The sequence below is a fragment of the Ipomoea nil genome, unplaced genomic scaffold (assembly GCF_001879475.1).
Source record: "Ipomoea nil cultivar Tokyo-kokei standard unplaced genomic scaffold, Asagao_1.1 scaffold0480, whole genome shotgun sequence".
Classification (NCBI taxonomy): Eukaryota; Viridiplantae; Streptophyta; class Magnoliopsida; order Solanales; family Convolvulaceae; genus Ipomoea; species Ipomoea nil.
Genome location: NW_017616908.1, coordinates 1,490,385 through 1,504,691, shown reverse-complemented (window position 1 = coordinate 1,504,691; position 14,307 = coordinate 1,490,385). Strand labels below are relative to the sequence as shown.

At 40.9% G+C, this 14,307-nt stretch overlaps 2 protein-coding genes across 2 annotated transcripts; both read right to left on the bottom strand.

The window, feature by feature from the left end:
- Positions 1 to 6,330: 6,330 nt before the first annotated feature.
- LOC109173362 lies at positions 6,331 to 8,510 on the bottom strand. The gene is made up of 4 exons (XM_019322597.1): positions 7,961 to 8,510; positions 7,835 to 7,888; positions 6,961 to 7,532; positions 6,331 to 6,852 (listed from the first exon to the last, which is right to left on the bottom strand). Exons 1-4 carry the CDS (start codon positions 8,508 to 8,510, stop codon positions 6,331 to 6,333), a joined length of 1,698 nt encoding a protein of 565 aa, XP_019178142.1.
- Positions 8,511 to 11,594: 3,084 nt separating this feature from the next.
- Positions 11,595 to 12,881, bottom strand: LOC109173359. Its single transcript, XM_019322596.1, has 3 exons — positions 12,631 to 12,881; positions 12,462 to 12,545; positions 11,595 to 12,312 (listed from the first exon to the last, which is right to left on the bottom strand). Exons 1-3 carry the CDS (start codon positions 12,879 to 12,881, stop codon positions 11,595 to 11,597), a joined length of 1,053 nt encoding a protein of 350 aa, XP_019178141.1.
- Between the last annotated feature and the right edge of the window lie 1,426 nt (positions 12,882 to 14,307).

Below are 14,307 nucleotides of genomic sequence, written 5' to 3'. Positions count from 1 at the left end.
GTTGGACTTGGCTGTACAGGGGATTTCTGGAGGTAATGGTTGGCTTTGAAGGTACAAGGTTGCGGGTAGCCATAAGGTTGGAACAGGGCATAAGGAAGGCATACCAAACTCGCAATGGGTGATGTTGCGAGGGCTTTTGAAGTCGGTGTTGTGTGATCTTCTCTCGTGACGTGTGTAGTCACGGAGTCTTGTGGTGTTTTGGCATGTGTTGCCGTTGGGTGAGTCTTTATCTTTGTGTGTGGTTGACCTTAGTGATTGGGATGTGTTCCCGGTGTTATCCTTGTGAGTGATGAGTCTTGTGTTGTCCTTTGATCTTGGTTTTTAAACTATATATATATATTCCATTTCGAAAATGGTTTTTATATCTTATATCTACCTATTTATGATACTTAACGGTATTGGTGGGTTACCAACATTATTCGCTGACCGGGCGTCGCCCCGATGTTTATCTTTGTATCTTTCAGGTGATGAGTAGTCGAGCGCGAAGTCTAGAGCCTGGTAGCTTAGTACCTGTATCTTTAGACCTTGTTGTTGAGGCCTGTGCACCAATGGTTTTAGACTGTTGTAGTTTGATGTTTTTGGAATAGTATCATACACTTACAGATTGTTGCCTTAGCGTTACCTAGTGTGGTATACGTGGCATAACACCCCTGTTTGGATTTTCTTATATCCAGTTTCCGTTTATCTTCCGTTGTGCTAGTGTTGTCGTTAATCTGCATGTGTTAAGACTTGTTTTTATGTCTTGTTTTGGGGGGTGTTACAGTGATGCAAGGCTCTGTTTACTCTGTTTTGGGTGGTGTATTTTCCTAACTTTTATGGTGCATATTTGGTTAACTATTGGTGTTGCCGCACCGTAAGAAATCGCTGCACCGTAAGACACTGTCGCACCTGAACTCGCCCCTCACTCTCTCTCTCTCTCTCTCTCTCTCTATATATATATATATATATATATATATATATATATATATATATATATATATATATATATATATATATATATATATATACACATATACATATATTAGAGGTGGGCAAATTATGCTGTGGAACCATATCCACCTTGCAAGGTGGATACGGTTCCAAAACTGCTCAAAATTATGAATATATAGTTCAATAATTATGAACATATAGTTCAATTCTATAATTAGGAGCATAGAGTTCTGAACAAAGTTATGAATATATAGTTCTGTAATTATGAATATAGAGATTCAATAATTATAAATATGATGTTCAAAAATTGTGAATATATAACTTTATAATTATGAACATATAGATAACCAATTATGAACATAGAGTTCTATAATTGTGAATATAGAGTTCAATAATTATGAATATGAAGTTCAAAAATTATGAATATACAGCTTTATAATTATGAACATAGAACGATGTCCACCTTGCAAGGTAGACACGGTTCCATAGCATAACGATTGTTAGAGGTGGCCACGAGCCGGTTTAGGACAGAGCCACCCCTAAATCGGCCCGAAAAAGCTAAGCATGGGCTTTATCGAGCTTAGGTCGGGCCTAGCCTGGACCGGGTAGTAAAGGGCCGGCTCAGGTCCTATTAAAAAAAGCACGAGGCCTAGCTCGAAACTGGCCCAAGATCGAGTCCAAGCACGGCCCAGGCCCGTAACTGGCCTAGACACGGACCCGAACTTTAGCACGGATGTATTTGAATTAATAAATAAAGTGTTTTTAAATTTTTTTAGATAATACTTCTTTCAATACTAGATCTATAGATAATTTACTTGAAATCTTACATTTACTTGTTAATGGTCAATTATTGCATTCATGTTCTAAATTTATGTGTTCCATAATTTATGTTTTCCATAAGGACTTCAAATCGATCAAAGAGGTTTGAGTGATTTTGTTGAACCAATTAAAAAATGTACTAAATGATTCAAATACAATAGAAAAAAAATTGATTTTAAAATATTGTGATGTACATGATTTAAAGAAAAAACACATTATAGTTTATATATACACATACTTAGTGAAATTTTGTATGTAAATTGTTAAGTGAAATTGCTCTATAGCATGGGGTAATAAATACTGTGTATAATAGTAATCAAACTAGTGACGCTAACATAATTTCAACCATGTGAGGTTTGAATCCTATAATTAATGATGATTATACGTATGAATCTTAAATAAATAAAAATAAATAAATAAAAATAAATAAATAAATAACTAAATAAATAAATAAATAAATAAACACACACACACACACACACACACATACACACACACACACACACACACACACACACACACACACACACATATATATATATATATATATATATATATATATATATATATATATATATATATATATATATATATATATATATAGTTATATATAGGCGAGTTCAGGTGCGGCAGTATCTTACGGTGCGGCAACACCAATAGTTCAACAAATATGCACCATCAACGTTAGGAAAATACACCACACAAAACAGAGTAAACAGAGCCCTGCATCACCAAACACACACCATTAGGTGTGAGTAAAAATATCATACACTGTTCGGAAATACACCATTGGGGGTGGTGAGTTATATGGTGTATTTTTTTTGAGTCTGTTGTGTATTTTGTGATGTTTTATTGCATTTTATTGTGGTGTGTTTTTATTACACTGTTGGTGCATATTGTTAACACTGTTGGTGTATTCTGGAATTCCGTCGCACCGCCGCACGGGAAGACCCCGCCGCATATGTGCGCTCTTCTCTCTCTCTCTCTCTCTCTCTCTCTCTCTCTCTCTATATATATATATATATATATATATATATATATATATATATATATATATATAGGGATACACGCATGTGCCCAAGAGGAAATATACGAACGAATACGCGCGCGACACGGTCAGATTTAATAGATTAAAAAATGGGATGACATTTTCGTAAATAATTGAACATCGAAGTGAAAGTAAAATCACTTACGAGTGCACCTACTTTCACCTATAAGTGCATGTAATTTTGCCTTGTTAACATTCACTTCCCGCAAACATTGATGCACATGGGTGCACCTACTTATAACTATAGGTGCACCTACTTATAACTATAGGTGCACCTACTTATAACTACAGGTGCAACTACTTATAACTATAAGTGCATGTAATTTTTATTTGTTAACATTCACTTCCCGCAAACATTCATGCCCCTACTTATAACTATAGGTGCACTTTGTATTGAAGCTCAGTGTAAATTTTACTTGCACCAAAAATACATTTTACATGCATTTGTAATACATTTTACTTGAACTTTGATGTTCAATTATTTACTAAAATGTCACCGTGTTTTTTTTTTAATCCTTTCCATCCTGAGCGCTTCATTCGCACCTGAGTGCAATTATATATATATATATATATATATATATATATATATATATATATATATATATATATATATTAGCATTATTGAATCAAAAAGTTGAAATGCCCTCAATTAGATATAACTTTAATTTTTAACGATGACATTAGTGGGTTAAATCTTATTTTTTTCTAAAAGTGTAATTATTTTATATAATAATAATAATAATAATAATAACAATAATAATAATAATAATAATAATAATAATAAAAACTCCGGGGCTAGCCCAGGATCGGCCCACAAGAGGCACGGGCCCAGGCCCGGTGTAAGCCCGGCACGCGACCGACTCAGGTAATTCAGGGCCGGTCCTAGTTCGTACTAGTAACAGTAGTAGTTAATTTTGAGGATCTACTTGGTACACGGAGTGGTCTTCACAAAAGCTTGTAGGAGGAATTAATGAGGCGGAGCAATTAACTGCTTTGTCAACAAAGATGGATAATGTGGTTTCCATGGTTCAAAAGCTTGCCCAAATTACCGTCCAAAAACACAATGTGAGTCATGTTTCTACCCCTCCTACTCTATGTCAAGTTTTGATGTGTGATCTTTGTAGTGGTGGACACAATTCGGGGGAATGTCAACGATTTAAATTCCCAAACCCCTATGGAGCAAATTAATATGGTGGGATATAATAGGCCTCATCAACAGTCTTTCTAACCTCTAGGGACCTACAATCCTAATAATTCAATGAATCACCCAGGTTTCTCATGGAGTAACCCAATGGGGGCTGCCAATCCACAACACTTTGTTAATAGAGGTCCAAACACGAGCCAATCTCCATCTTCTTCGGTTTGGATTATGCTTGTAACAACCCAAAATTTTATTTTATAAATCCAATTTTAAGAAATTCCAAAATAGCCATTTTTACTCCATTAAATTTGTTTGCGACCAATTGGTGTTTGAATAAATTATTTTTGTCACATTTCAAGTTAATTCGACACCAAAATTCATTTTATTCGAAATTCCTAAATGTTCGAGTACTTCGCGTAGCAAGTTTTAAATCGAGAAATCAATCTAAGTGAAACCGGGAGAATTCAAAAAGATTTTAAACCAGTGTTCCTCTAAATAGCTTTTTGAGAAAATTCATTTTCAACTCCAAAGTATTTAAAATAGGATTTTTAACCCTTGGTCCATGGAGCATGGTGGACCACTAGACATCTAAAATCTTTGCCTGATTCAATTTCTAGCCATAGGAAATTACATCTTTGCCATCCACCAATCATGAGAGAATTTCATAGGGTTTTGCACCCTTTATAAGCTTCATTATCTCATTTGCACATTCCTGATTCTCTTTTCTTTGCTTCTTAACCAAGTCTGAGCTTTCATTTACAAGAAGAGGCCAAATAACAGTAAGATCCTAAGCTTTCATCTCACCCCTTCATCTCTTTTCCTTAAGGTTTCCATCCCTGTTGCCTTCTATCTCTGAGTTTCTATCTTAAGCTTGGTTTGTATTGTTGGTTGGGGATGTGTAGGGGGTGAAGGAGTTTGTAGCTAGCTAAGGAAGAGGTGGATTCCCAGCTAGAAGAAGAAGAAGAAGAAGACTACAAGAGGTATAACCCCATGGATTCCTTTTTGAAAGTTGGCTCTGTGAAGCCTTTATATTGAGTAAAAATGAGTAGAAACTATGAGATTTTGTTGTGTTTATGCTTAGAAGTGAGCTAGTATTTGTTTGTGAGTTGTTGAGATTGTTTTGGACTTGTTTGGATTGGATTTTGCAGATGAAAAACCTTCTGGTGCACAACACAGTGTGCACCAGATCAGATTAACGGCCCTAGCCGCGGCCCATCAGGAGGGCCACTGGCTAGAGCCGTGCTTGCACGGGACTAGGGCACGGCCCTAGAGGAGGGCCGCCGCCTAGTCCCGGTGAAGTAACGGGGTACAAGGGGCGGATCATGTGGAGTCCCGCCCCAGGTCCCTGACTTTGATGTTGAGAAGAATCTGTGCAGTGGCCGGGTCCTTGTGGCTCAACTACGTGTCGTTTCGGGCCGAGTGTTACGGGCCCTTGTGGCTCGGCTCTTTGGGACTGTCTCGACGCACGTTTTGGCTTTGATTTCGTTGAATTTGGATTAAAAACGAGTATGTTATGAAGGAATTTGTGAAAAATTGCTACACAGAGTATATATTTGCTAAGTTACTGTGTATGAAGAATTATTTGACTATGTGATCTGATGATGTTTTTATTGAGTAAAGAAGCATGATCATTTGAGAATATGATTTATTATGAAAGCATGACTAGATTGAGATATTTGATCAATGAGTAATGAAGCTTATTTTGTTGATAGAATATATAGAATTTGCTATGTTGCAAACCGAGTATGACATTATAGTCTTAAGTGTTTCATGTTATTTTATACACTAGTAGTTGCACTTGTGCGATGCACGACTATATATATTATTTATATTATATTCAGTATAATATAATAAGATGAAAAAATATACATTTTAAAAACTTAATAAAATTGAAATGATGAATTTATAAATTTTATTAGACATTGTTGAAGACTCTCTTTGTTGAACCCATGCGATGCACGACTACCTATATAGTACATAGAATATTCCGTATAATATAATAAGAAGAATAAATATACCATTTAAAAGCTTACTAAATTTGAAATAATAAATTGTGGAATGTTATTACACATTGTTTAAGACTTCGTTGTACATAATATTTTTAGTTGTACTAAGATATGATACATTTTCTCCACAAATCAAAATTTTCAAACCCATTGGGTTACTAACTCTTGAAACAGCTACGTACAATTGTCCATGGATAAAGACAGGTCTTGTCAACAGCAATCCCACTTTAGAAAGTGTTTGTCCTTGACTTCTGTTGATTGTCATAGCATAGGATAGCATCAACGAGAATTGCTTCCGTTGAAATTTGAAAGACAATCTTGGATCTGACGGTGTAAGTGACATTCTAGGAATTTTTTTTTTTTTTGAAACGAAAGGAACAATCTCATTACTCAATCAAAAAACTGGAAATACAAACTGGAGGTACAATCGACCACACACTCGAGTCAGTCGAGGAATCAGTCGCTTGTGCAAGAGCATGGGCTACATGATTCGCTGATCTCTTGACATGGTGAACCACAACGTTCCCAATGTCATTAGCAATCTCAACACATTGCTTTACAATATAATCAACATATGAAAAATCCACAGGACTAGAATTAAAAGCATTACTAAACAATAAACAATCAGTTTCAATTATTAAACTACTATACCCAAGACCGCGAAGCCAAGACAAAGCTTCCTTCACTGTGCCGGCTTCAGCCATCAGGGGGTCCCGAATGCAGTCCAAACGTCCATTTTTTGCAGCCACGAAACCACCTCCGTGATCCCGAAGAACCGCCCCAAAGCCCACAAAATTAGTTAGCAATGCTGCATCGACGTTACACTTAAACCAGTGCCGTGGTGGTGGTTCCCAACGAACCTGTACATCTACTCGTTGCACGGTGGAAATTGATGGTTTGTAGGTATCCTTCCAAATCGAAAGCAACCAGAGTACATGATTCTGTATCGCTCCAAGCTCCCACTGTTTATTCCCCCACACTCGATCATTCCTGACCGTCCACAACACTCACATTACCGCAGCCATATGGACCGCTGTGTCCCGATCCGCGTTTGCGAGAGTGGTATCAAGAAAGTCGCGAATAGCAGCCCCTTGCAGCAAGTCGTCCTTCCCCCATACCTGCCTCGCAATCCAGCACTCACCTAGTAGGTGTTCGGCTGTCTTCGAGTAGAGACCACAGAGTGGACATCCACCCCCAATCCATACGCCTTTAGCCTTGAGATTCTCTCGCACCGGAAGAATATCACGAGCACATCGCCAAATTAGATTACGCACTTTAGGCGGAATCGGCAGGCTCCATATCTTGTTCCAAATCACGGACTCTCCAGGTATTTGCAATGCTCCACCGGACGTTAACATCCTATACCCGTGCTTAACCGAATACGCCCCATGAATATCACCCACCCAACGCCAAGAACCCGGAAGATGAGGAGCGATGGGGGTAGCAATAATCTTGCGCACATCGTCTTCGACAAACAGCTCATTAAGGATATCCACGTCCCAATGTCCATGCGCGTTCATAAGGCCATTGACACTGGCCTCCCGTAGAGCATCCACAGGCGGGGTATGAAGCGTGGCGTCGGACGGATCTGCTAACCAATGCGTCGTGCCAAACCTTCGCGCAACACTGTCTGGCCTGCCATAATGCTACGCCACATGTAGCTCGGGTTGTTGCCAATACTTGCTTCCATAAAGCCGCACTTAGGGAAGTATTTTGCTTTCAGTAGTTGGCTGATCAGTGAATTCGGGGTAGTGAGGAGGCGCCACCCTTGTTTAGCTAATAAAACAATATTGAATTCATGTAACCGTCGAAATCCCAATCCTCCCTGACATTTTGGCACACTTAGTCGTGACCAGCTCATCCAGTGCACTCCTCTACCGTTTAACGTACCTCCACCCCACCAGTACCGGTTAAACAGTTTTTCAATCTTATCACATAACCGACCTGGAATAAAAAAGACCGACATAGTAAAGATAGGGAGAGCTTGTGCCACACTCTTGAGCATAACTTCTTTACCTGCTTTAGACAGCAGACGATGTTGCCATGATCCAAGCCGTTCCCTGACTTTGTCCTCTATGTAGCGAAAGGTTGCCGTTTTGTTGCGGCCCAGAACCGACGGTAATCCTAGATATTTGCCAAAATCCACCGTTTCCCGAACGCCCAGGCACTCAGAGACCACAATTCGCACCTCAGTCCCAGTGTTAGAACTGAAAATGATGCTGGATTTATCATAATTCACCAATTGCCCCGAAGCAACACTGTACCTGTCCAGGCACTTCTTAACGGATTGAGCTTCCCCATTAGTAGCCCTAAAAAATAGAAGACTATCGTCCGCAAAAAATAAATGCGTCACGGCCGGGGCCCCCCACGCAATACGGATCCCATGAATATCACCACACCCCTCGGCCTGCTGTAAAAGAACCGACAGGCCCTCGGAGCAGATTATGAAAAGATACGGGGAAAGCGGGTCCCCTTGGCGAATGCCTCGGGTTGGATACACTGATCCCACCCCGACCCCATTAACTTGAATAGAGTACCTGACCGTGGTGACACAGTAGAGCAACATCTTGGTCCATTTCTGGTTAAATCAGAGCGCAATTAGCATTCCCTTCAAATAGTTCCATTCCATACGGTTGTATGCTTTGGCCATATCAACCTTCAGGGCCGCCCATCCCAAGGTCCCTTTCATTTTTCGTCGTAAAAAATGGCCCACCTCCCCAGCAACAATAATATTATCTGTGAGTAACCTGTTGGGCACAAATGCACTTTGTGATTGAGATACCACCGTAAACAGCACACCTTTAAGTCGATTTGCCAAAACTATCGCAATGACTTTATATGCCACATTGCACAGTGAAATTAGCCTTAGGTCAGTGACCTTTTCCGGGACTTTTTTTTTTTCAGTATCAAAACCACGTTAGATTCGTTAAGCCCCGCAGGGAAAGAACCTGACTCGATACAATTTAATACGAACATGGAGAGATCGTGGCCCAACACTGGCCAGAAATGTTGGAAAAACGCAGCTGTCATTCCATCTGGACCCGGGGCTTTCTCCGGGGCCATAGAAAAAAGAGCAGCCTTGACATCAGCCACTGTGAAAGGCTGCTGTAAGGTCGCGTTCATATCCTCGGAGATCCTAGGATGAACCCGTTCCAACATGCGAGTCTGGGTGGGTTCGGATTGAAAAATAAAATTATAATACCTGAGGATCTCAGAATTCAAATTCGCGCCTTCCTGCCACATTCCTTGCGCATCCTTCAATTTTGATAAATGATTGCGCCGTTTTCTGAAAGAGGCCATTTGATGAAAGAATTTGGTATTCGAGTCCCAATGCTTAAGCCACAGCTGTTTGGAACGTTGTTTCCAAAACAACTCATCCTAATCCAAAAGTGAATTTAGTTCCCGTTCGGCCTCCAAGTAGTTCTGAACATCCGATTGCGCCCTGCTTTCACGCAACCGTTCCAGTATCCGGCGAAGCACCGTAATGCGCCTCCCGAATTTGTGTCTATATTCACCACCCCAACGATTCAAGTGCTGCGCACATAGGGAGATGCGGAGCTGAAAATCTGAGCCCGCGGACTGTCTCCAAGCCACATCCACCACCTTTCCGCATCCCTCATCCAGGAGCCATGCTGACTCAAATCTGAAAGTCTTCGCGGACTGCCTTATTGGTTGCGGTTCCAAATTAAAAAAGATTGCATTGTGGTCCGACTCGAAGGTTAACAGATTATGAAATTCCGCATTTTCATGCAGCTCCAACCATCCCATCGATGCAACGGCTCTGTCTAACCTTTCCTCTACCCATCTGCTAGTTCCGCGGCCGCGCTCCCAAGTGAAACGAGAGCTCACCATGCCCAGATCGATCTGAGAGCAGTCGTTCAGCGCTTGATTAAAGCCGTCAATCAGAGATTCCGGTTGAAGATGGGGTCCGCGCTTCTCGGACTGGCAGGATATATCATTGAAGTCCCCAATAACCATCCAAGGAAGATTCGAACGATCCCGTAACTGCCTCAAAAGATCCCAAGTTTCATGCCACAAAGACTGATCCGAGTTCCCATAAAAGCACGTGAGATGCCATTGAGGTTTATCTGGCAGATACACCTCCACATCAATATGGTGCTCAGAAAGACTCAGTAGATTCGCCATGTCCGCATCATGCCACAACAACGCCAATCCCCCACCTCTATCTACACGATCCACACTCAACATCCCCTCAAAACCCAACTGCACTCTCAAACTCTCGATTTTGCTTGTAATAGACAAAGTTTCAATTAAATAAATAAAATTGGGTCTCACATGGGCTACCATGCCCATGTGCTTGCGAACTGTCCGGGTGCCACCCAGACCCCGACAGTTCCAGCTTAAAACGCTCATTGGGACGGGTAGGACTGAGATCCCAGCCTCGCCAAATTGAATGATCTTGCGCGCTCCTCCATTACGATATCCCTCCCCACATCCTCCCCCGCCACCTCCTCCCCCTCCCTGCGTCTTTTCAACTCGCCCTAAATCCCATTCCCCTCTTCCACCACTGCCAAGGCCACGGTCTGTGAGATATCCCCGGGCTCTACAACCATCTCTTAAGTTTTCGATGGTAGGAGCCACCGCGCACCAACCGGTTTAACCTGGCGTCTCGGGCCTGCCTTCATCCATGCACCGAACGGAAAATCTTCCGGCTCAATCCCTTCCTCGTAGACCTTCTTACAAAACTTCTCGGTGTGTCCCATAATCCCACAACAGAAGCAGAAGAATGTCAGTTTCTCATACATGAAGGTGATCCATTGGGACGTACCATCCCTTCTAATTAATTTCATCCTCCTCTTCAACGGCACGTTCACGTCCAGCATGACACGGATACGAACGAAGCTCCGCCATGATCCTCCAAATTGATTAGGATCCGTCGCCATGAAACTGCCCACGTGATTCCCTATCTTTGCGATGAATTCATGCGATGCGTATACTGCCGGCAACCCGTGGATCTGGACCCAGAATGGAATAGCATTCAGGTCTACCTCCTCTGGTGTCATCCCCGGTTTGATCTGCGCACAAACCAGCAAATTGTTCTTGTACAACCAAGGGCCGTCGTCAAGGACACGCTGCATGTCCTTTGGATGCGGGAAATGGAAGAGAAACAGATTCTCATCGAGAAGCTCGACATGCATTCCCATGACTGGTCTCTAGACTGCGGCCAATACCTGCTGCATGTGTTCGAATTTGATTGCCCGATCGGTGAGAAAATGCCCCACCAGCTCCCATTGAGATGTGTCTGCCGCGATGATCTGGGTGTCCGGCGCCTGTAGACCACCGTTTTCTTCATCGGCCAGAGAGAGATCAGCCCATCTATTCTCAATTTGGCTAATCGACGTACTCGCACCCGCCTCCATAGCATCGAAAACGCACCACCCAAGCCACAAACAGAAAATAAAATAAATTATGGATCGCACTACGCAGAGATCTCTGATCACTCGCTCAACATGTAAACCTCCATTCCACAACGCCATTTAAACAGAGCCCTAGATACACTAGGGAGAAACTCTCCTAGGCATGACTAGGAGAGAGATCCACGTTCAAAGAACACGATCGAAGACGATCACCGTCGGAGATCGTGATCGAGGAGAATGCGCAGAGCTTTTTTTAGAACATCCACAGTTTTTTAAATTGACATTCTAGGAATTAATACTCTTGTTCCTGCATTTGTATCGCACATGATATTGCCTTCCAACACGTGATCAACTAACCTAGTAACAATCAACCTTGTACCGTTGCATAATCCTAGTGTGTGATCAATATTTCTCAAGAGCATAACAGGTGACCCAACTTTCAATGTCAAAGCATGATTTGGTACTCCAGAACATCTTAGGCCATTCAAGAATTCGGGAGTGTGCAAATCTGCTAACATATCAACATTTGAATCTGACTTACAAACAGAATCACAACTCAAGTAAGTCTTACCCTCAGTCAGATTATGATCATTCATGTATTGGTTAATGCTATCTACCACATCCAATGTTGGAGCCAAAATAGCACTATCATTAAGAGATGACAGATTGCCAATCCCTAGTCTAAAATGAGGGAAGGTGCTATCAACAATTGTAGCAATAGGGTCATCCTCGCACTTAAGCAATAAATGTCCTGGAACTGTAATATCTGACTCACCATCACGTGGATTACCAACAGTTCCGTCACCTATATTAGCTATCCATTTTGCAAACTCCTCGATCTCTTTACCCTCGATTTGTGATTGTACACTTCTTAGGCGTAGATTCTTAGTTAGCCTAAATACTTTGCAGGATTTCCAAAGATATGAGGAACTAATGCTCGCCCGGACAATATCCTGTCTGGTACCCTTCAGAATTACTGGTAGAATCTGCCTGAAATCGCCACAAAAAACAACTGTTTAGCACCAAATGTCATTTCATAACTCCTTGGATTTTTGAAGCGCAACAAATCCCTCATAGTTCGGTCTAGGGCTTCAAAACAAAATTTGTGCATCATTGGAGCTTCATCCCATATTATCAACTTGCTTTGCGCAATAAGCTCTGCTAATGGACTGCCGTGACTTATGTTGCAAGTGGAATCTTCATTAACAGATGGGTATGGCAAACTGAGAATGTGCAAATCTTCAGCCTGGTAATTAAAGCGAAGCTATGCCGCTAGATGCAACATTTAACACCATTTCACTTTGAGACCTTAAAGCGGAGGACAATGCTCGCCACAAAAACGTCTTACCAGTCCCTCCATAACCATAAATGAAGAATAACCCGCCAGCTTGGCGATCAATATTGGTTAACACCTCATTGTATATGACCTTTTGCTCTTCGGTTAACTGCCTTACCAATTCCCGGTTCTCTTTCTCCTGATCCACACAGTCATATGATAATTCTTCTTGTATAAACCTGTTCGATATAACATTTAAGGCCGCAAAATTTGCCATAGGCATTTCAGGATAGTCCTTCACTACAAGAAAAATCACGAATCGAGACGGAAACTATTCCGTCGCAATATAGCGATGGAATAGTTCCCGTTGCAAATTAACGATGGAAGTCGCGACGGAAATTAATTCCGTCGCGATTTTTGGCGCAAGGAGAAAACTAAACCCCCGAAATCTTGGCGGAAAATTATTAACGATGGAATTTGCGACGGATGTAAGTTGCATCGTCTATGCGAAATGGCGATTGAAGTTGCGACGGCAATTTTTGCGTCGTGAAATAAAGATTTTTTTTTTTTTTATTTTTATTTTTTACATTGAGTAAAAATTGCGACAGAATTATTCAGTTACAATACTTTTTTTTTTAATATAGTATTTTAGGAGTAACCCTAAATGACTAAATCCTTAGTAAATCCTTGCCCTCTCTCCAGTCTCCCTTGAGCCTCTCGCATCTCTTTCTCACCTAATCACCTCTCGCCATGGCATGTCGCCGGTACTGCCTCCTCCACCGGTCGCCACTACGACACTGCCTCTTCCACCGGTCACCACTGCGGCATTGCCTCTTCCACCGGTCATGCATGCTCTAATCGGCAGTCGCGACTGCGGCACTTCCTCCTGCACCGGACCACTTCGGCTTCGCCGGTCATAACTCCAAGCTCACGGGTATGGTTTTAAATGTTTAATTGTTTATTTGTTTATGCTTTATAATTGTTTAATTGCTTATTTGTTTATGATTGCAGGCATTTGGAGCCTGCTATACATCTCACATTCTAGTTATCTATTTTTTAAGTGGCAGGTTATTTGATAGCTGGTTCTTGTTCATTGTAAACAAAAACCTTCTTTTAGGCAGAATCAAGGTGTCTCTAGATGAGGCTATGCAAATTTTTATGAGCTATGAGATGTTCTTGATATCTATAGTTAGGCATAATTAATTTATTATATTTGATGAATGTTAACTGACCTATAAATGTGTTTTGCAAACATTTTTACTCTCTAGACTCTAGATCTCATGCAATGTTTTCCTTCTCATATGCAAATAGCTTATTGATCAATTGATGAAAGTTCGAGTTGTTAATGAAGTCAATAAGGTTGCAACCTTTTTTCTTTCATTTTATTTCATTTCTTATGTTTCTATAGTTTCTTCTGATTCATTTGTTCACTTAAGTATCACACAGAAGCTTGGCAGTTTTGCATTGATATGTTTTTGGGGTTTCTTTTTTAGGTTTTTCATGGAGAAGCAGGTCATGGGGGAGTTTGGACGGATTTTAAAAATTAGTAGAACTGTTATTGTTTCACAACTGTTGCTGCAGACATTGAGTATTATGATCCAAAACTTAACAAGAGAACAGTCTATATGTGAGTTACTTTTTAATTTTTATTTTTAATGCATTATTGTTTTTCAACAGCTCATATTATTATTTAAAAATAATAATTATAA